This window comes from Colossoma macropomum, unplaced genomic scaffold, assembly GCF_904425465.1.
Source record: "Colossoma macropomum unplaced genomic scaffold, Colossoma_macropomum, whole genome shotgun sequence".
Lineage (NCBI taxonomy): Eukaryota > Metazoa > Chordata > Actinopteri > Characiformes > Serrasalmidae > Colossoma > Colossoma macropomum.
This window is the reverse complement of record NW_023494795.1, coordinates 324988-346496: the sequence shown is the minus strand read 5'-3', so window position 1 is coordinate 346496 and position 21509 is coordinate 324988. Positions and strand designations below refer to the sequence as shown.

The 21509-nt window shown below is 39.3% G+C and overlaps 1 protein-coding gene across 11 annotated transcripts in view; it reads left to right on the top strand.

Moving 5' to 3' along the window:
- The window catches only part of dnmt3aa (DNA (cytosine-5-)-methyltransferase 3 alpha a), a 135378-nt gene that overhangs the window by 47721 nt on the left and 66148 nt on the right, over positions 1-21509 (top strand). For 8 of the 11 annotated variants that reach the window (XM_036581109.1, XM_036581101.1, XM_036581099.1 and 5 more), the window contains 2 exons: positions 736-792; positions 20922-21147. In XM_036581109.1, the coding sequence (XP_036437002.1) occupies positions 736-792; positions 20922-21147 (283 nt within the window). Of the gene's footprint in view, positions 1-735; positions 793-2881; positions 3560-20921; positions 21148-21509 lie in introns of those variants that run through there. The other 3 variants (XM_036581110.1, XM_036581102.1, XM_036581103.1) reach the window with 2 other exon arrangements.

The following is a 21509-nucleotide window of genomic DNA, read 5'->3' as shown; positions in this document are numbered from 1 at the left end:
ACTTACTGAGGACAAAACTGAAAGCAGAAAGACCCACAAACAAGCAGCAACTGAAGGCGACTGCAGTTAAAGGTCTGGACGAGCAACTCAGGGGAGGGTTTTGGTGATGTTGGTGGGTTCCAGACTTCAGGTAGTCATTGACTGAAAGGGTTTTGCATAAAAGTATTAACAGTAATCCTTGCATTTATAATCATGTTAGTTTGTCCAATTACTTTTGAGCCTGTGAAAAAGGAGGGACTGTGTGAAAAATGGCTCTAATTCCTAAACGGTTAATGCTAAATGTTTGTTAAACCCCTTGAATTAAAGCTGAAAGCCTAAACTTTAATCACATCTGGACTTCATTTCAAATCCGTCATGGAGGTGTACAGAGGCAAAATTACAAAAAAAATCACTGTCCAAACTGTACTTATACTGACTATATTGCAGCATAATTATTATAAAATAATTATGTTATAAAAGTATGTAAACTGAAAGACAGTAATTGTGTTGGTGTAATATGTTTAATTCATGCAATACACAATTTGAATTAAGCACATTTAATGCTGCTCTTCTCTCAGCGTAGTAGTCCGGTCCAGATTTCTAAATCCACTTCAGATCCTGACAGTTTAGCCTTGCAGTTAGGGTGAGTTCATCTGGAAAACAAGGAGTGGATTTTAGGGTGGGCACAGAGTTGGATCAGGACTGAATGTTTAAGTAAAAACACAACACATTAATAACTGTTGTAATTCTACACAGGACTACCAGGGGTACTATGGAGTAGAGGCCATCTCCAGAATGCTCAGAAAGAGCCAGGTATGACCATGAGACACACACACACACACACACACACACACACACACACACACAGTAATAATCATGCAAGTGCACCAATCATAAACAAGGGCAAGCTCGCATTGTGGGTCCTACAGCTGGGATCCAGGTGTGAGTCCTGGCTGTGCCTCACAAGTTACATGCATGTACAGGAATTAAATGATTTTTCACGCTGACGTACCATCAATACATTTTTCCAATTTTCCCTGTGACCCAAATGTAGTTGATCAGCCAAGACAAATTGTCTCACATTTTCTATCACAAGCAAATCTGTGTGAGATAATTCAGTTGTTGAGAAAGTCGTTCAGAGTGGTTTGGTTTGAAATGGTTGGTTGATTGTAAGAGATTCAGATGTCTTTACAGTGGTGGTGATAGGAACCAGGGGTCACCATCACTACAACACACATATCGACATTTAATTTACCTTCCAGAACCACCAGTGAACCTACACGGGTCTTCTGAGTGTTTATATGGAATGTTGGTGATGGTAAAATAGTGGAAAATCTGGAAAGGTTTTTTTTTTTTATTTTGTCCTGAAACACCCTCCACCATGTACCTCTCCGCCATGAATGGACTAAAACAAAAGGCGTTTTAGACCAAAATTTCTCAAAACATTTGTTGTTATTGTTCTTTATTGAGTTAAGATGAGTTTATGTTATTATGTTTTATTATGATTGTGTGCAGTGAGATTGGTGTGTGGAAAGAGGTCACTCTGAACAGAAAGTGTAGGGCTATAAGGCTAGAGGTGCCCTTCTGCTGTACAGTCTGGTTGATATTGGCTTTCTCTGCCTTGAAAAAAGAGCATTTTCCGAGCAGAAGTCATGGCCGTGGTTCTTCTACGCTGAGACGCCACAGTATTCACTTTCTGAGAGGGAGCTTGTAGAGGTGGACACCTGGTTCCTATCACCACCAGTGTGATTACAGATTTCTGTCTCAGAAAGTTTCTTTAGAGTGGAGCATTTCACACCAAACCTCTCTGAATTGCAATGTTTATGTCTTTTGAATTTTGAAAAATCGATGGAATTTCCCTTTACAGTCTACATGAATGGGAAATTAGAACACATTTTTCAGCCTTACTGTGATGTATGTATGAGTGAAACGTGGTACTGGGGAGGGTCTCTGAGCTCTGTGATACGTGGGCGTGAATAAATGCGTGAATAAAGTCATTACACTATGATATATGATGAATAATGCTTAATATAACCAGAGTCATGTACTTACAAATTAAAAAAAAGGTCAATTATGTTTGGATTTCAAGCTGGACATGGTTTAAGGCATGTTAGCGTCATGCTAACAAGTTTCCCTTGCTTGTTAGGCACTTCAGCTTTGTAGTTCCAGGGGTTCTTTAGTAAAAGGCATGGTTAGTAGAACCATGAGAACTCAAAGGACCATTTGATCTTTGCAAATGATTGTGTTACCAAAAAAGGTTCCATTATTGTTACAAGTTTTTTTCCGACAACAGCGATATATATGTGTGTGCCATATATCCAATGCATATTTGTCATATATGGACATAAATGTCACGTATATGCAAACTTATTTGAAATTATATATGTTATACACGTATATTTCAGCCTTGTATCAACATATACAAACATATATGTGTTACACTTATGTTTAACAGTATATGACAGAAAACACTCATGTGAATAACATACATTACTCATATATGCTAGCATCATGTTATATAATATAAGGTTTTTGGATGTCGAGACTTGCACTAAAGCGTATATACATACGGACGTGAAAGCTGAGGTCAGGTACTGAAGTGGGATGGTCAGTTCTGAATCACTCCAACTGATCCCAGAGGTATTGGATGGAGCTCCATCACTGCAGAGAACATAGTTCCACTGCCCCGCAGCCCAATGTTGGGGGGCTTTATATCCTTGTAGACCTTAGGCTCATGTGCTGGTGCTCTAGAGCCTCCAATTCTATTGACCAATTCTTCTCTATGGAGATTATACAAACTGTGTGCAATTGAATGCTTTTGTCAGCAGTGGGTGACCTTACAGTGGCTGAATTCACTAAAGCATGTCGAAGGCATGTCAAACTGGGGACCCTCCGGGCCAAAGTGCTCCGGAGATTAACGTCTACCCTCATCTAACGCTCTGGATTCAGTTCATGAAAGCCTTGCTAAATGGCTGATGAGCTAAATCAGGTGTGTTTAATGAGGTAGTGTGCTGAAATTGCCTGCCAGGACCTGGAGCTTGACACATGTGCACCAGACAGAAAGGCGGTCTGGATACTTTCGGATATATAGTGTGTGAAAGCTGCTTAAACATACTGGAAATGTGAAAATCTAACAGGACTTCATGAGGGCGATTCTTAGTGCCAGGTTGAATCAGTTTCAGGAATGCAGTTTGTAATAATATGATGTAAGTCAGCCGTCCTGGAGGCCCTTTTCCTGCTTTAGCACAGCCACTTTAACTTAATAATGGGCTGTTGATGAGCTGATTTGTTGGATCGTGTGTTGGGAGCACTAAAAAGTGGGCCAGGGTTGAGAAACTCTGGTGTGAATTATGCGTAATCTTTAACGAATTGCAAATATGTTTCTTAGCATCTGTAGGAGCAGTAAATTAAAGAAACAGGAAGCTGTGGCAGCATGAGAGAGCCGGAAGAGAAGAGAGAGAGACAGATAGAGAGAGGGGGCAGTGAGAGAGTGAGAGAGAGAGAGATTCAGAGAAAACTGCTGAGAAAACACACAGATACGCTTCGTCGGCGAAACGTGTGCACAGGGCCTGTGAACATGGTAAGTCAACTTTGCGGATTTTTGTCTTTTAGAATGACACTTCTTACGCCGCTCGTGGTGGAAGGTCTGGTAAAGATGTTAAGACCTGGCTAACAGGAAGTAGCCCTCACCTATGCTAATGTGATGCTTCGGTACTTCGGGCAGTCGAGCCTCATGGTGTGATGTTGGCTGGTTTGCGACGATCGCTGATTCGATGTGAGTTAGACTGTGTGTGTAGCTTCGATGATCTGTTGGGGTGCAGACAAAGCAGGAAAATGCACAGTACCTGTAAAAAACGGCTCCCCAGTTTGAAAAATAAAGTTTTTAAGGAATAAAAAAATTGTGTTAACTTTCCTCCAGGAGCTACATCACTTGGTGTGAACCAGTATAGATTTTACATTTGCACATTTAAAGACACTCTCAGTCTTCTAATCTTACAGAGGTAGCTTTGGGAGTCTTGCCCTGGGACTCTTATTATGTATTAGTATAGTGTGGTGTGTCTGACACATAAAGAGCTGCAGTGTTACCCACTACACTATTCCAAGCAGGGTGTCATTTCTGCATGCGGCTCTTTTCCTGTCCTTTTGCGGCTCCACAGCAGAATTAGATACACACACATCATCTAAACCACTTATCCTACTGGGTCGCGGTGGGGTGCTGGAGCCTATCCCAGCTGTCATTGGGTGGAAGGCAGGATACACCCTGGACAGGTCGCCAGTCCATCACAGGGCAGACAGACAGACAGACAGACATACACAGTCACGCCTAGGGGCAATTTAGCATGTCCAATTGGCCTGACTGCATGTCTTTGGACTGTGGGAGGAAACCGGAGTCACGGGGAGGAAACCCACGCAGACACGGGGAGAACATGCAGACTCCACACAGAAATGACCCTGGTCACCCGGCCGGGAATCAAACCCAGGCCATTCTTGCTGTGAGGCGACAGCGCTACCCACTGCGCCACCGTGCCGAATTAGATATTTAGGTAAAAATAAAATAATCCTCCTTTACAGTAAAATAAAGCTCTGCTGATCGTTCAACACAGTTTAACAATAAATGGTCTTAAACTCTGGAGTTAATGTAGAACTGCTAATTCACCCTTTAACTCTGAAGATCAGCGCAGACTGCTGGTCACCATAGCAACGCAGACAATAATCTCGCCTAGTTAATAGCTAATGAAAAGGCAAAGAGAGAGATTTAAGACGAACATTGATAATTTGAAGACGAACTGACTTATTTGCATTTATAATCACTCCAGCTGGTTTCCTGATACGTTTAATCTGCAACGAGAAACTGACAAACACTAAAAAGTCGCGAAGCTGAAGTCAGCCTTGTGTTTGAATTCTTCTGTTCCACCTTAAATGGTGCAGCAGTTACATTCTGCCGTCTCAGGTACCATTTCGGGTGGAACAAGTAAATTCGAATGAGAAGCCAGGGAATGAGAAACGACTTCAGCCTCGTAAAAAGACGAACATCGAGAGACATTTTACGAGAAACTGTTCTACTTTTGTGGAAAAGTTTCCTGCCAGAGATGCGAGAATTACCATATAGTGCACTATTTTGGGGTTCCACCCTTTTTGTAGCGGTGTCCGAAAACATAATGCAGAAGATCCGGTGCACTCAAACAGTTCCACAATGCAGCACAATAAGTACACTCTTAAAAAAGATGGTTCTTCAAGGGTTCGTTAGTAAAGAGAATGGTTCTGTAGAGGACCATGAGGACTCAAAGAACCAATTGCATGATTAAAGGGTTCTTGGATCATCATGAAAGCGTTCTTCAGATTGATGGAGAATGTGTTGTATATGGGTCTATACAGCACCAAAAAGGGTTCTTCTTTTGTCACACGCATGACGTTGTCATAACAGAAGAACACTTTTTGGTGCTATATAGAACCTTTTTTGAAAATGTTCTATGTAGAACCATATCGCTGTTGTCGGAAGAAAACCTTGTATCTCCATTTTTATCGTTTTTTCAGTTTTTGACATCATTTGAAAAGGCCCCTTTACATGGTGTGTAATTTTAATGAAGAACGGACCAAAAAGAAATGGCCTAAAATGGCTCGAAAAAAATTCCGGTTCCATTGACTTACATTAAAAGCGAAGTAGGTTTTTTTCCTTCTCCTGTAAAGTTACCATTTCTGAGATACGAGATTTTCTTCCGACAACAGCGACGTACAACATCAATCTGAACCCTTTCGTGATGCAAAGAACCATTTAATCATGCAAAGGGTTCTTTGGGTGTTCGACTTTACCTAAGAGTAGTTTGTGGGGAATAGGGCACCTGCAATGCACTGCATTGTTGAGTTTGAAGATTCAGACGTCTTGACTTTGACTAATCTGGATAAAAGAAGCAGCCACTTGGAAGTCCAGGCCTTAAACTGGTTTGCTGCTGTACTAGTGACCAGTCTAACCAGCTCAGCAGGCTGTGCTAGCGCTACTGCATTCTCACCCTGAATGCTGATTGTGAGGATTGTTATCACTGATCTCACTAGCATCGACCACGCTGCTGTTTCATCATTACGGGGGTGCGCGATTCCACCCACACTGTCGGTTGTCACTAAGATTAGGTGAAAAGTGGAGCTCTTTCTGTTTTGTCTCTCGCTTTGCAGAGTCAGACCACCCTGAGAACTTGATCAGCCCTGAGTCTGTGCTCTCGGCTGTTCTTTGGTGAAAAGTCGCGGGACGTCTTGCGGTCGTTTGAAACTCTGAGTAACGCTTCATTAATCTGAGGACTAAAAGTTTAACCATAAAAACGTTTCATTTTCAGTTACAGCACTTAAACAGAGGAAACCTGGACTACAGCTTTTCTACAGTGTTCAGTGTTAATAATATTTCAGTTATCATAAAGCAGCTGTGTTTTAATGCACTCTTCAGCGTTCAGCTTCAACCTAAAAAAGATGGTTATTCAAGGGTTCTTTAGTAAGGAAAATGGTTCTATGTAGAACCACAAACACTCAAAGAACCATTTGCATGATTTAAGGGTTCTTTGCATCATGAAAGCGTTCTTCAGATTGATGGAGAATGTGTTTCATTTTCACCAAAAAGGCTTGACATGGTAACAATAGAAGAACCCTTTTTGGTGCTGTTTAGAACCCTTTTCAAAAAGGTTCTATACATAAAACCGTCTACCGCACATTTTCCATCAATCTGAAGAACGCTTTCATGATGCAAAGAACCTTTTAATCATGAAAATGGTTCTTTGAGGGTTCAATTTTACTTAAGAACCCTTGAAGAACCATCTTTGCAGTGTAGTTTGTACCCTAGAGAATAGGTTCATGGTTCTATATAGAACTATTTTCCTTCACGATGCGAAGAACGCTTCATTCATGCCAATGGTTCTTTGAGTGTTTAAATTTACTTAAGAACCCTTGAAGAACCATCTTTGTACTGTAGTTTGTACCCTAGGTTTGTGGGTCTATATACAACCATTTTCCTTCATGATGTAAAGAACCCTTTAATCATGCAAAGGGTTCATTGAGTGTCCAACTTTACTTAAGAACCCTTGAAGATCCATCTTTGTAGTGTAGTTTGTTCCCTAGAGAATAGGTTCATGATTCTATGTAGAACCATTTTCCTTCGTGATGCAAAGAACACTGTAATCATGCAAATGGTTCTTTGAGTCTTCAACTTTTCTTTACTCAAGTACCCTTGAAGAACCAATCTGTGTAGTGTAGTTTGTACCCTAGAGAATAGGGGATACCCAAAATGCACTGCGTTAATGTTCATGGTTCATAGAGCTTTCATGGTTCTATATAGAACCATTTTCCTTCATAATGCAAAAGATCCTTTAAATAGATTTTTTTTGGGCTGCTGACTTTCTTTAGTAAAGGCAATAGTTCTATTTAGAACCATGACTTCTATATACAGTGTTTTTGAAAATGGTTCTATATAGCACCAAAAAGGATCCTTTAATTGTAAGGACAGTGCTTGCATCATGAAATGGTTCTTCTGATTAATAGAGGGTGTGTTATGTATGGTTTTATATAGAACCTATTTGAAAATGGTTCTATGTAGCACCAAAACGGATCCTTTCATTGTTGCAAGCTTGGCACCATAACAATAGCAGAACCCTTTTTGGTGCACAATAGAACCACAGACAGCACATTCCCTATCAATCTGAAGAACCATTTCACCCTGCAAAGAACCACTTAAGCATGAAATGGTTTTATATCCACTCTTAAGAAAAGATAGTTCTTTTTGAGTTCTTTAGTAATGACAATGGTTCTGTATAGAACCATGAACACTCATGCTCTGCTTGCATCATGAAATGGTTCTTCTGATTAATAGAGAATGTATCGTATATGGTTCTATATAGAAACTTTTTGAAAATGGTTCTGTATAGCACCAAAGGGGTTCTTCTCTTATCACAAGCTTGACATCATAACAATAAAGGAACACTTTTTTGGTGCTGTGTTGAACCATAGAGAACACGTTCTCCATCAATCTGAAGAACGCTTTCACCTTGCAAAGAGCCATTTAAGCATGCAAACGGTTCTTTGAGTGTTCATGGTTCTACACAGAACCGTTGTCTTCACTAAAGAACCCTTGGAAACCGTCTTTTTTGAGTGTGTACACACATTAGGGCTCTGCGATATATTGTGTGTTAATCGGTATCATGGTATCAGTTGCCGTACTGATATTACAGAATATTGCAGTCAAATAAGCCCCAAATTAAGTCGTTTCATATGTATGTTTCTCTGAATGTTTGGATGAATCAAGGCGTTTATTTCATCCAATAGGAGCAAATGAACCTGGTCATAATAATGTGCGTACACATATACGGCCAGGTGATCTCTTTGCTGTGAATAGACCACGTTGTCAGTAATGATAACGATCCTGGAAATGGTGCTGTGACTGTTTTCCTGTCATACAGCGGTAATTTGATGTAAAACATTACACATAGCCGCTACTGCTGGACTGAGTCATTACGTGTGAAGTGTGGCGATACATGTAGACGAGGGAGTAGAAAATGAGGCAGAAGAAGTAATTCTTTCTTTCTGCTATAGGTCAGGAAGTTGCTCCTCCAAACTCTTAGTTCCAGCCTTGGCTGGACCGACTAACAGGATGTATGCAGGAGGTGTGTAGAGTGCAAATGTAGCCCCTCGAAAAGCTGCTTAAAGTAATAGTAAAAAATTAATTTACCCCTAATAATAATGAATAACACTAACAACGTGGTGCAACAAGACATTCTACTCTAATTTTACCTGAATACAGACTGAAAGCGGACCTTAGCGTAGTGTAGTTCCTTTTGCTAATCAGATTTGCATAAAGACCACCCAGTTTTAAAGCCTTATTGAAAGTCATTGGGGAACCTTTGGGGCCTTGTATGCCTTCAGAGAAGACCTAATGATTTCTGAGAATAAAAATACCTGCCTGTACCATTTAGTTCATTTTATATTCTTATTTTATTTGTATTTTCAACTATAAGTGTTGTAGTAAAACTCTTATTTCATTGCTAAGTTTCATTTGAAAGGGTTAACACCTTGAAACGCCCAATGGAAGACTGTCCAATCAGGATTCTTTCCCATGTTTGTGTAGATACAGCCAAGAGAGCTCTCTGGTTGGTTAGGAGTTTAGGAGCTGGACTGAAGGCCTTACATGTTAGATTGACCACTGACGTAATTAGGAAGTGATAGAGAAATCAACCAATTTTGACTTCCAATGGGTGGGACCAAGTTTGTGAGAAAAAAGGTCACGCTTTCTAGGAGTTCTAGATACATCACTGACCGTTACAGGCTCAAAATGTGCGTGTTTAATCTAGAACGGCCAGAAAAATGTGAAACGCCAGTAGCTTAGCACTAACATGCTACATACTCCTAGAGTCCCATAGGGGCGCTAGCAGAAATGAGTATCGTCATTGAGGCACTTCTTTGGAAATGTTTGAGCACCCCTAGACAAATAACACGTTTTTGTTGATTTTCTAAGTGTGAATAAGTTAACACGTCCTCAACAGAGAACACGCTTCTGCACATTTTAATGCACAGTTACTGTTCATTGGCTGAATTTAACTGTTTATTTATATTTTTTTATAATTTATATAATTTATTTATATTTTTTTTCTAATCTTAAACCCAGATAAATAGAAATTGTGCACTAAAATTTGAAAATGCAATTTTGAAGGATGTCCCCTGTAGAGGGTGTTAACTTATTTTCACGTTGAAACTCCACAAAACATGTAATTATACCACTTGTGCTCAAACAGCTTGAAACGCCCAGCAGAAGACTGTCCAATCAGGTATATTTTTCCATGTTAACTGTGTAGATACAGCTGAGCGAGCTCTCCCATTGGTTAGGACTTCAGGAGCTGGACTGAAGGCCTTACATGTTAAACTAACCACTGACGTAATTAGGAAATGATAGAGAAATCAGCCAATTTTGACCTCCAATGGGTGGGACCAATTTAGTGAGAAAAAAGGTCACGCTTTCTAGGAGTTCTAGATACATCACTGACTGTTAGAAGCTCCAAATGTCTGTGTTTAATCTAGAATAGTAAAAATTTATTTTACCCAGTTTTCCACTTTACCCAGAGCAGCCAAGACATGCTTGGAGTCCCACATGTTGCTTCTTTAGTTTCGCACTGGAGCAGCGAAGCTAACATTGCTAACAAACACTAGAACTCAATAGTCACCCAAATAGCCTAAATCGTTTCTGTAAAGTTACATCCTCAAAACCTTTTTCTACCAACTCAAACCACATCAGTGTCTTTTTTTAAGGTAGTGCAGACTTGTCGATGTGGTTTAAGACACAGTATGACTTACTGTGAGCTGTAAAGGTTAACAAACATCACCGCTACATTTATAGTTCACAGTGCATCATGCTGTGTCCTAAACCACACTGAGAGGTTAGCATGACCTTAATGAAGGTGTAGATGTGGTGTGAGTGGTTTGAAAGATGTTTAGGCTGATGCACTTTAACAAACAGTTTAGGCTATTTGGGTGACTATTGAGTTCTAGTGTTTGTTAGCAATGTTAGCTTCGCTGCCCCAGTTCTAAACTAAAGAAGCAACACATCTCAGCCAAGCGACTACAACATCTGAGATGGGGAGGAAATATGCCAAATCATTCTTTTAAGTACTGAGTGTCTTATGGAACTGCAGTGGAACGTCTTAGTACGTCCAGCATGTATCAGTTTGTTAGGCTTGGTTCTCTTTTTCATGCACTTTTGGCCTAAAATGAAATAATACAACCTCAAAAGTCAGAGTTGTGCGGCAGAACAGGACCGAACGCACTGAAATTAAACCCAACAAAGAGAATAATAACTAGATGTGAAGTACTAAAGTTGAACGGAGGAAAGGAACATTACTTTCCTCACATTTGAAACTATTCTGGCACACAGTTATCAAAGGTTTACTTCAGTATGTGGAGCTGAGTAAATGGAACTGGTCACTACCCACATCTGGTTTTATGTTCCTTTACTGCTAGCCGAACCTAGTGAGAGTTTAACTCGGATTTGTGGTGAATAATCCAGGCCGGGTTGGGCTCCTCTGTCCAAAATACACATTGCACACTAGAAACGCCACATTTTAGCATTTGCAGAGGAAACCACAGAGACCCTTGGGAGCTGCAGTGCTTGCCTAAGAGTTACTAAAGACAGTTCAGATGAGGAGATGTTTCATATCATCGCTGTCCTTAAGAAAACTGTGTAACTGTTTTTTTTTTTTACACCACTTGAAAGCATCAGCTGCCCTTTACATTGTATGGAGATTTCATATTGGAGAGATAAATAGAAATTTTGAATAGCATCGTTTTCATAAGCTGACGTTAACAGATGTTCCTCTCTTTATTTTCAGGATGTACAAAGTTTCCTTATGACACCAACAACGTGGTACAACAGTTCATTGTTTTACACGAATACAGACTGAAAGCGGACCTTAGCGTAGTGTAGTTTCTTTTGCTAATCAGATTTGCATAATGATCACCCGCCTTTAAAGCCTTATTGAAAGTCAGTGGGGAACCATTGGGGCCTTGTATGCCTTCAGAGATGACCTAATGATTTCTGAGAATAAAAATACCTGCCTGTGATGTTTAGTTCATTTTATATTCTTATTTTATTTGTATTTTCAACTATAAGTGTTGTAGTAAAACTCTTATTTCATTGCTAAGTCTTGGTTGAAAGGGTTAACACCTTGAAACGCCCAATGGAAGACTGTCCAATCAGGTATATTTTCCCATGTTAACTGTGTAGATACAGCTGAGCGAGCTATCCCATTGGTTAGGACTTCAGGAGCTGGACTGAAGGCCTTACATGTTAGATTAACCATGACGTGATTAAGAAGTGATAGAGAAATCAACCAATTTTGCCTCCTAATAGGTGGGATTAAGTTTGTGAGAAAATAGGTCACGCTTTCTGGAAGTTCTAGGTACATCACTGACTGTTAGAAGCTCCAAATATCTGTGTTTAATCTAGAACGGCCAAGAAGATGTGAATTACCAGTAGCTTAGCACTAACATACTACATGCTACAGGGAGATTCACTCGAAAGAGGCCCCGATTATTCTGTAATAACTCTCTCTAGGACGAAGCAATCTGAACGGAACAACAAGCAATGTGCTCCTCGGTATATGGAGCTTCGAACAAGCTGGGACACTCCTGCGTCGGAGCGATGAGGTAGGCGCCGGACAGCCGTCGCAATGTTTAACCTCCGTTTGCAACTTCCGGGTGCAGACCCCCGTACCCCTTCATGTGTCTGGCAGAAAACGGCGATCACTTCCAGCATCGCATGTAATGCAATTCATTACACAATTGCGTATTTTTTTGGTTCAGATCGCTTCAGTTACAACAGAATATTTGGGGCCTCTTTCAAGTGATTCTCCCTGTACATACTACACACTACTAGAGTCCCATAGGGGCGCTAGCGGAAATGAGCATTGTCATAGAGGCGTTCCTTTGCAAATGTATGGACAAATAACACATTTTTGTTGATTTTCTAAGTGTAATTAATTTAAAACATTAACACTTGTCTGCACATTTACTGTTCATATGCACAATTACTGTTTATTGGCTGAATTTAACATATCGGAGAAAAATGAAACATAAAATGTAGCCCCTTTAAAAGTTATAGTACATTTTATATTTTATGTCTTATTTTTTCCCATCTTAAACTTTAAACTAAAATTTGAAAATGCAGTATTTAAATGTGTCCCCTGCACTGCAAAAAATGGCATCTCGTCAAGTAAAATTATCTTAAATTTAGTCAATAAAGATTGTTGTAAGATTCATTTCAGAATATTAGACATATAATTTCAGAATATCTAGACACTTTTTACTTATTTTAAGTCATTTTATTAAGTAAAATGATCTCACTCTATTGGCAGTTAGTTTTGCTTGTTTTAAGAAATGAGCTTGAAACCAGCAACACTCTCTTCCAGCATAGGAAGATACTTTTACGTAATAAAATGACTTAAAACAAGTAACTGGTGTCTAGAAATAAGCTAAATAATCTTGTAATAAGTGCACAATCATCTCAATATGGGAAATATTGGTTGTATTGACTTGATTTCAGATCATTTCATTTGACAGGACACCATTTTAGTGCAGTGCGTAGAGGACGTTAACTTATTTCTACTTTAAAACTCAACAAAACATGTAATTATACCTGTTGCTGAAACTTGCATTCAACTATAACTTTGTAACGAGTCTGGATTTTGTTGTCCATTAACTATACTTCCTGCTAATGACTTCTTTTGTGATGTGTATATATATGTGTGTGTGTGTGTTTGAGGGGGTAATGTGTTCTTTGACTTTCAACTCAGTAACCTACACAGTCTCTGTTCTTACTAATGATATACCAGCCAGCCATTAAGAGTGTGTGTGTGTTTCTGTTTGTGTGATTTTGCGTGTGAGTGTGTGTGTGTGTTATTCAGTAGTAGTATCCATTAACCGGCTGCACACAGACGGCAGTAAAACACACCGCAGCCTCGCTGTTCTGGAGTGCGGAAGAGTTTTACAGCCCCGTGATAAAGTCTCCAGACACATTCACCCACCGGGGGGCAAAGATAATATTTAAGATTTTCTGTTTGAAGTACAGAGCAAAGTGCTCAGGTGGGTGGGTATGGTTATAAAAGTGTATCATTAAAGACATCATTTGAACAGAAGTCCTCACTTGGCCAGCAATGACTGAAAACTGGTAGCCCCCAATTAGCGGGATGTTACTGCTGTAATGCTAATTGAAAGCCTGTCGTCTGTTTTTATATTAGTATTTTTTTATGGCTATAATAGCTTACAAAGAGTAGGTTTACTGTGCAGTATGGTACGTAGTCGCCATTTATAAGACCATCTATATGGGCGGTGTGTGTTTTTGCTGGCCTTATTTCATATTTTGTTGATTTTTGTTGAAGTGAAGAGAAGTAAACGCAACCTCTGCAGCAGATTATTAAAAAAACGTTTTCCTACAGATGTTCATGCACAGTTGCTTATATTTAAATATCATAAAACATAAAAAATAAAGAGTGATTGTAGGATGTGCGAAGGTTTTGGACACTGTACTAAGTCAGTACTTAGTTACACCTCCCTTAGAAGCCAGTACTAATGTTGAATTAGTAATTGTTACCCACTCTTCCTGGAAGAACGGTTCTAGTTTGGCAATATTCTTAGGCCGTCTTGCATGCACAGTGTGTTTAAGATCTACACAAAGATGGTTCTCCAAAGGTTCCTCAGTGAAGGCCATGGTTCTAAATAGTTATAAATTCTACAGTCTTGAAAAAAATAGTTCCTCGAGGGTTCTTTGGTAAAGTCATTGGTTCTGTGTAGAACCACAAACACTCAAAGAACTAATTCTTCAGATTGGTGGAGAATTCAGCACCAAAAAGTGTTCTTCTATTGTTATGATGTGAAGCTTGTAACAATAGAACCCTTTTTGTTTCCATATAAATCCATTTTCAAAAAGGTTCTATATAAAACCAAATGCAACGCATCCTCCATCAATTTGAAGAACAATTTCATGATGCAAGCATGCAAATGAGTGTTTAGGTTCTATACAGAACCACTGTGCTTACTAAAGAACCCATGAAGAACCATCTTTTTTTTAAGAGCAGATATAGAACCATTTCATGCTTAAATGGTTTTTTGCATGGTGAAATTGTTCTACAGATTGATGGAGAATGTGTTGTATATGGTTCTATATAGCAACAAAAGTTCTTTTATTGTTACAATGTCAGGCTTGTTACAACAGAAGAACCTTTTTGGCTATAGAACATTTCTAAAAAGTTCTATGTAGAACCATATACAGCACATTCTCCATCAATCTGAAGAACCATTTTACCATGCAAAAAAACATTTAAGCATGCAATGGTTCTATATAGAACTCGCAGTTCTTTATAGAATCATTAACTTTACTAAAGAACCCTTGAAGAACCCTCTTTTTTAAGTGTGTACCCACAGTTTTTCAAAGTCAGGGGACTGTGAGTGCCTTTCCGAAAGCTCCCACATGCGCTTCGTACAGTGGTTTATAGTGGATTTTGAGGTGTGTTTAGGATCATAGTCCTTTTGTAGAAGCCAGCTTCAGTTTCTTGACTGACTGAGTCACATTTGCTTACAGAATTTGCTGATATTTAGCAGAATCTATTTTTCCATCTACCCATGCAGCGTGTCCTGTGCCACTGGCTGCCACACATCCCCAAAGCATAACAGATCCACCCCCATGCTTAACAGTGGCACAGTGTTTTTTCATCAAATGCAGGCCTTAAGGGTTTCATTTTTACTTCATCTGTCCACAACACTTGTTTTCAAAACGCCTCTGGCTTATCAAGATGTTGTTTTGCACACTTCGGATGTTGGCTTTGGTGATGGGGTTAAAGTTTGCTTCTGATGACTCTTCCATGCAGATCAGGTTTTTGCAACAACATTGCCGAGAAAACGGTGCATCATCTAAACTTTCCTGCAGGTCCTTTGCTGTCATGTGGGGGTTTTGCTTTGCCTTTCTGGCCAGCATACAGGCAGTTCTATCAGAGAATTTTCTTGGTCCTCCAGATTTTGCCTTGAGTTTCACAGTTCCCCTTAACTGCCATTCCTTAATAAGATGTCGGACAGCTGGAAGCATTTTGATATCTTTTTTATAGGCGTCCTTGCTTTGTAGGCACAGTTAGCTTCATTTTCAGAATCTCAGTCAGCTGCTTTGGAGTCTGTGGTTGTTCAGTGTTATGCGAAAGAGCCACAGAATGTATTACATTATGGAATTGAGGGAGTATAAATTGGAATTGTTATCAATTTATAACTGTCATCAATTCTTACAGTCCTAACAAGTACCTAACAATCCAGTCACCAGGGTTGTCCAAACTTTGACATTCAATTGTAGATAAAATCATAACTCATTGCGTAAATGGTAGTTGTATTTATTGTAGTATTAAGGTTTTCTGTGTAAATAAATGCTTAATGCTTTATTAAATAGCCTTTTAAATATAGTTTGATAACAGGATAAATAATATATTAGATTATTTGCTTGGTACTGTATATCGCAAGAAATCCTAGTATCTGTCTTCATTGGAAAAGGAGAAAACATTCTTAACTTCAGGCCTAAATGTAACTTAAACTTAGTAAATACAGTTAATTATTTGCCATTTCTGTTGGTCTGTTCATCATTACATGTTTTCCCATTATAAGTGGCAGCTGCTATGTTTTCAAACGGTGTAGAAACAAATGAACACATTTAGTTCTCTTATGACAGTGGTGATAAGTATGTGTGTACATATATGTGCAATTTATTTTATATTGAAAAAATTCTATAGGTAGAAAAAAGTACAATAAAAACAACACTTCAGTGAAAGTGTGGGTGCTGCATCAAACTTTGGCTCAAGCAAAATCATAGAGCCAGAAATGCACTGGAGTGAAAGCGAGAAAGTGTCCACGTTTAAATGATCCCAAAAGTCAAAAGTGGATGCACAAAAAAGAAAATCAGCATAGTTGGTTGTCTTAGTAGATTCAAATGCACACAAACTTGACAGACTGACGAGAAAAAGCAGAAAATCTCTGGGCTTTTGAGTTTTGTAATAAGTGCTGAGATCTATAATGAGATCTAAATGAAAACGTCCGGAGTAAAAGTACATTTTTTCTCTTGTAAAAGTATTTGGGTGAAAGTACATGTATTCAACTTCAACAGTAGTCTAGTAAAGTACAGATCGTCCAAAGTAATGCTGAAGTACGGTACTTAAGTACCATTACTGAGGCACTGTCTGCCCCCATTAAACTCCAGCGCTGATCCTCTTAATCAGTCACAGGATAGTTTTTGACATCGTCCCGGCCGCAGAACTTGGATAATGGGAATGATGTCCTTCAAAAATGCGTGTTTACCAATCTCGATTAATTACAGACATTGCAGTTCAGTTTGGGTACGAGCCTGGAGTCCAGCTGTAGCTTTGGTACACGGATGATGTGAAGCCCACTCATCTTCACAGAGTGAAGAAGCGAGAGGGAGGTGCAGAGAGGTTGTGTAATGACGAGTAAACGTGAATGACGGTGTTAGTCTTTTTACAGACGTGTGTGGTTAATGTATGTGGTTTTGTGCACTACATTGAGACTTGGAAGTAATACCACAGCTTCAAATATGAATAATGCAGGACTCCTTTACTACAGAGGTGTGTGTGCGTCACAAATATTGTTAAAAAAAAAACTGATGAGCAGGGCTTTATAAATGACGAGACCCCATAACATTGAATCCTACAACTAAAGCGGGTGTTAATGAGGCTGTTAAGAATCAAACGAACGTCACCTCAACACGCAGCCTCTAGCATGTGAGTAGTTAGTAAAAGTGATGGTGGTATGATTGGGCGCTACCAAGAAGCCAGACCCACAAACATTAAACATTAAACAGTAAACATTACAGTGAGGCATTTACTATGCGCAGTGTTTCCTCTGGGAATTTTTTTCAGCAGTGGTGGCAGGCCAGAACACCCCCCCCCCACCACCAACACCCCACAATCCAGGACCGGGTCAAGACCAAAACTGAACTTTGTAACATTGCAAAGGTCAATCCAACCTCCTCACAGTGTGCTAAGTTAGCCTAAGTAAACTACAGCTTGCTAAAACGGTCTGAATTGTCCACTCCGCTGATGACCGTTTCGTTCGACACTTCAGCTCAACTCAGCCAGAGCCGGTTGATGAGGAGCCTGGACACTTCCTATTTCCCTTGTTATATCAAGAACATGACTGCAAAATGCCAGAGGGCGCCCACAAGTGAGTCCTCAATGACTAAATGGAGCTAAATGGGTAAAAACGAAAAGTTAAAATAGCTTCTAACCACTCGCCCACAACTTTCCTGTGATTTTGGATAGTTTAAGTTTGTATTTCACTAAAAAAGCAAAGAAAACTCACCTGTATTTTTCCTTTGTCCCACAGCAAACAGGTTTTGGGCAGCAGGACGCTAACATTACTGCTACTGAGTGCTGATTGGTTGGCGAGCAGAACGGCTTATTGGCTGTTCGTGCTCACAGACGTCATGAACGTACATGAGGCGCCGTTTTAAACGCCTATAATTCGAGTTTAAAAGCTCTTAAAAATATAACAGCGGTGTTAAAATGTTTTATGCTGCTCTGTGTTCAGGAAAGGAATGTATTTTTACATTAAAAATGTTTTAAGTTTTTATAAACTATGATTTTGCTCAAATGCTCCATCTTAACCCATTCATTTTGGACTCGCTCGGGAGCGCCCTCTAGCGTTTGAGAAACCCCGAACCCCGGAGTGGCAATTCTCCACTCTACAAGTTCTCTGACTCAGCTCTGACTGTTCGCACAACATTTGTCCACATTCTGTAGCCGTCGTTTGAAATTAAAAGCCCTCTGCAGAGCTTTGTAATTGAAACATGACATTTCATAAAATTATAAGCAGCAGCAACAATACATTTGTAAAATAATATATATATCAGAAACACTGAAGTGTTTCGACCTCGGAATGAGCCGAAGGTTTGTCAAAGAAAAACCTTTTCTAAGACCATCACTGGTCTTATAATGTGGTCTGTTTTTGTGTGCTCCAACTTATTTATTATTTGTTTATTTTTTAGAATTTTTTTCTCTTTTTCCTCTGTTGTTTTTACTTTGTACAGTGAAGCACTTTGAGCTGCATTTTTAATGTATGAAAGGTGCTATATAAATAAACTTTATCATTATTATTATTATCATTATTATTATCACCGCCTATGAGAGTGAAACTCAAGGTTTCAGCCGACCCGTGAGTTTGTCATGCCGATCCAAAATAGCAGTCCTGGCGCCACTACTGCTCACAAGTCTGTAGTTTTGCCCAGTATTACTGAAAGCTTTTGAACAGCATGTGTGCACTTGCGAGTGATAAACAGCGTCAGTATTGATTTTATTGATTTTATTACCATTTCTCTTTCTTTGCGCCCAAAGAAGCGTTGAAAATGACATGGAATGAGCAAGCAAGCTTCTTGTTATGTAACTTTTCCACATGGTATTGTTATAGACGTTGAGTTGTTTGAAGAAAATATTGTGATTTTTCTTTATAGATCTCTATATTTACCATATTTAGAACATAGACGAAGTGCCGGATCCGCTAAAATAGGGGCTGGATCCAGTCTGGGAGACAGATCTAGATCTGCTTGAGAGAGAGATCTTAGTGTAGTAGGCAAAGAACACAACACTTCTATAAGACATGCAGAGTCAATAATACTCATTATTTACATTAAAACATCTGAAGCCTGCGTGCATTTATATTTTGCAGTTTTCATTCATATTTCACTGTTGTCGGAAACAAAACCTCGTATCTCCAAAATGGTAACTTTACAGGAGAAGGAATAAACCTACTTTACTTTCAATGTAAGTCAATGGAATCAGACTTCTTTCCAAGTCATTTTGGGTCGTTTCTTTTAGTCCATTCATCATGAAATTGACACACAATGTAAAGAGCAACAGGTATTTTCAAATTATGTGATAAACTATAAAAAATGGAGATACGAGGTTTTCTTCCGACAACAGCGATTTGCATTAGCACTTTATCATTGTGGCTAATACGAATGACATTCAGGCATGCAATTGGGACAGCACCGCTCTAAAAATACACCCACACATTCCCATTCTCTCAGTGACACATACACCGCTCATGCGCTCAAAGACAAGAAATCAGATACACATCTGCGAAGCTTATTGCATTCTCTTGCAAAATTCCAGGACAGTGTGCAGTATCACTAACGATGGGCTGCTGGCCAAAGTTATGGAAGCTGTATTTTACAATCAGGGCAATTTGACAACAGTTAACACAACAACATGCTTACTAATATCTAGTTTAACTAAAGAAGTTGTTCTAGAATATTCCAGTGGTGCTGCTGTGCTGTATTCTTACTCTAATGTATTCAATCGTAAAAGCATTCTTAACTGTCTTTGACGATATCCGTTCCCAACATTGAGCAGTTTTTAATTCTTTAACATCTGAATGGGGAATCAGGTGGATCTGATTAGGGCTACAATAAAACTGCAGGAGAACCACCAGGAGCTGAACTCATCAACAATCAGTTCTGCACACACCATTGCTGTATTTAGTCAAACCATTTAGTGTTAATAATCTAAATAAGAATATTATTCATTAGCTCTTGAAAAAAATAAAGTAAAAATATCTTTTTTGTGAGTCTTACAAACTTTTGATGAGTAGTATTTGCTTTAAATGAGTATTTGACACCTTTTTCTAATTGTGTTAGACATTGTAATCTGCTTTTTGGAAACCGACATGTGTCCAGATACACACAAAATAGCAGTTGTGAGACCTTTGCTGTAGAAATGTAATGTTGAATATTTCATTCTGAGCATCTATAAACCAGTCTCTGACCTTAACTTGAAAAAACAATGTTTACATACGTGAAAACGAGTGAAAAATTCCTATCTTGAGATCAAGTCGTCGCAATAAAGCATCATTAGTGAAAGTAGTAAATGATCTGGGAATAAGTGCTGATAAAGGTGGTGTTTCTGTGCTTAAACGTCTGGATTAACCTGCTACATTTGATGTTGAATCACAGAATCCTTCTTAAAACCTGGTTTTCTGTGTGGTGTACCTCAAGGCTCTGTACTTGGCCCACTTTTATTTGCCTGTTTTTTGCCGCTGGGTCAGATAATAGAGAAGCATGAAGTCAATTTTCATAGTTGTGCAGTTGATAGACAGCCGTACATGTCTGTAGCGCCAGGCTGTGTCGGTGTTGTAGAAAGCCTGGTAATCTGTTTATCCAGCATTACAAGCTGGATTAATAGCTGTTGTTTAAGCTAAATGAATACAAGACAGAAAAAATAGTAATAATCGGTAAAGAAGAGGAAAAGTGTGTATAACAGATGTGGAAAGCTATGTAAGTAAGTATTACTATTATGTAATATATACATTCGTCCACAGGAGATGATCACGTGCTCATTTTCCTTTGTTAAATTATTCTTTCTCACTCGCTCTGTTTTCTGCCGCAGGTGGACAGTTGTGAATCTCTCAAGGAGGGCGTGGTCGGGGTGAAGGAGACGGAGTGCAATGGTGAAAATGAAAATGGTGTTTCCCAGGGTGCTTTGCAGGGGCATGACTCTTCCCCTGACTCCTCCCACCAGAACGGGTCAGACAAGGCCAGTCAGAATGAAAACTCCACCCCCTCCACTCCACGGAAGAAACGTGGGCGCCGGAAACGCGAACACCCAGAAAAACGTGAGTCACGGAACTTTAGTTCCACCGGTTGAGGAGCAGTTCTAGATACAGAGGATACATTTTCTGTAAAGCTTTTCTAACAGAAGCCGACACAGCAAAAGAAACTTCAGGATACCTTCACTCGTAGCTTTTATGCATGTTATAACTTTATGATTTTTGCCAATTTCTTCATGAAATATACAAAGGAAAACATGGAATAGTTGCTCTTTGTTTTGGACTGAAGGATTCATTTCTTGAGGTTGTGACTCCAAAAATGTAAGACATTGTAAATGACTGATTATTTACCTCAAGCTGTAATGGGATTACTACAGAGCCGCGCTGGTGACGTCCTGTATAAATAAAACTAATGCGTGGCCACGACA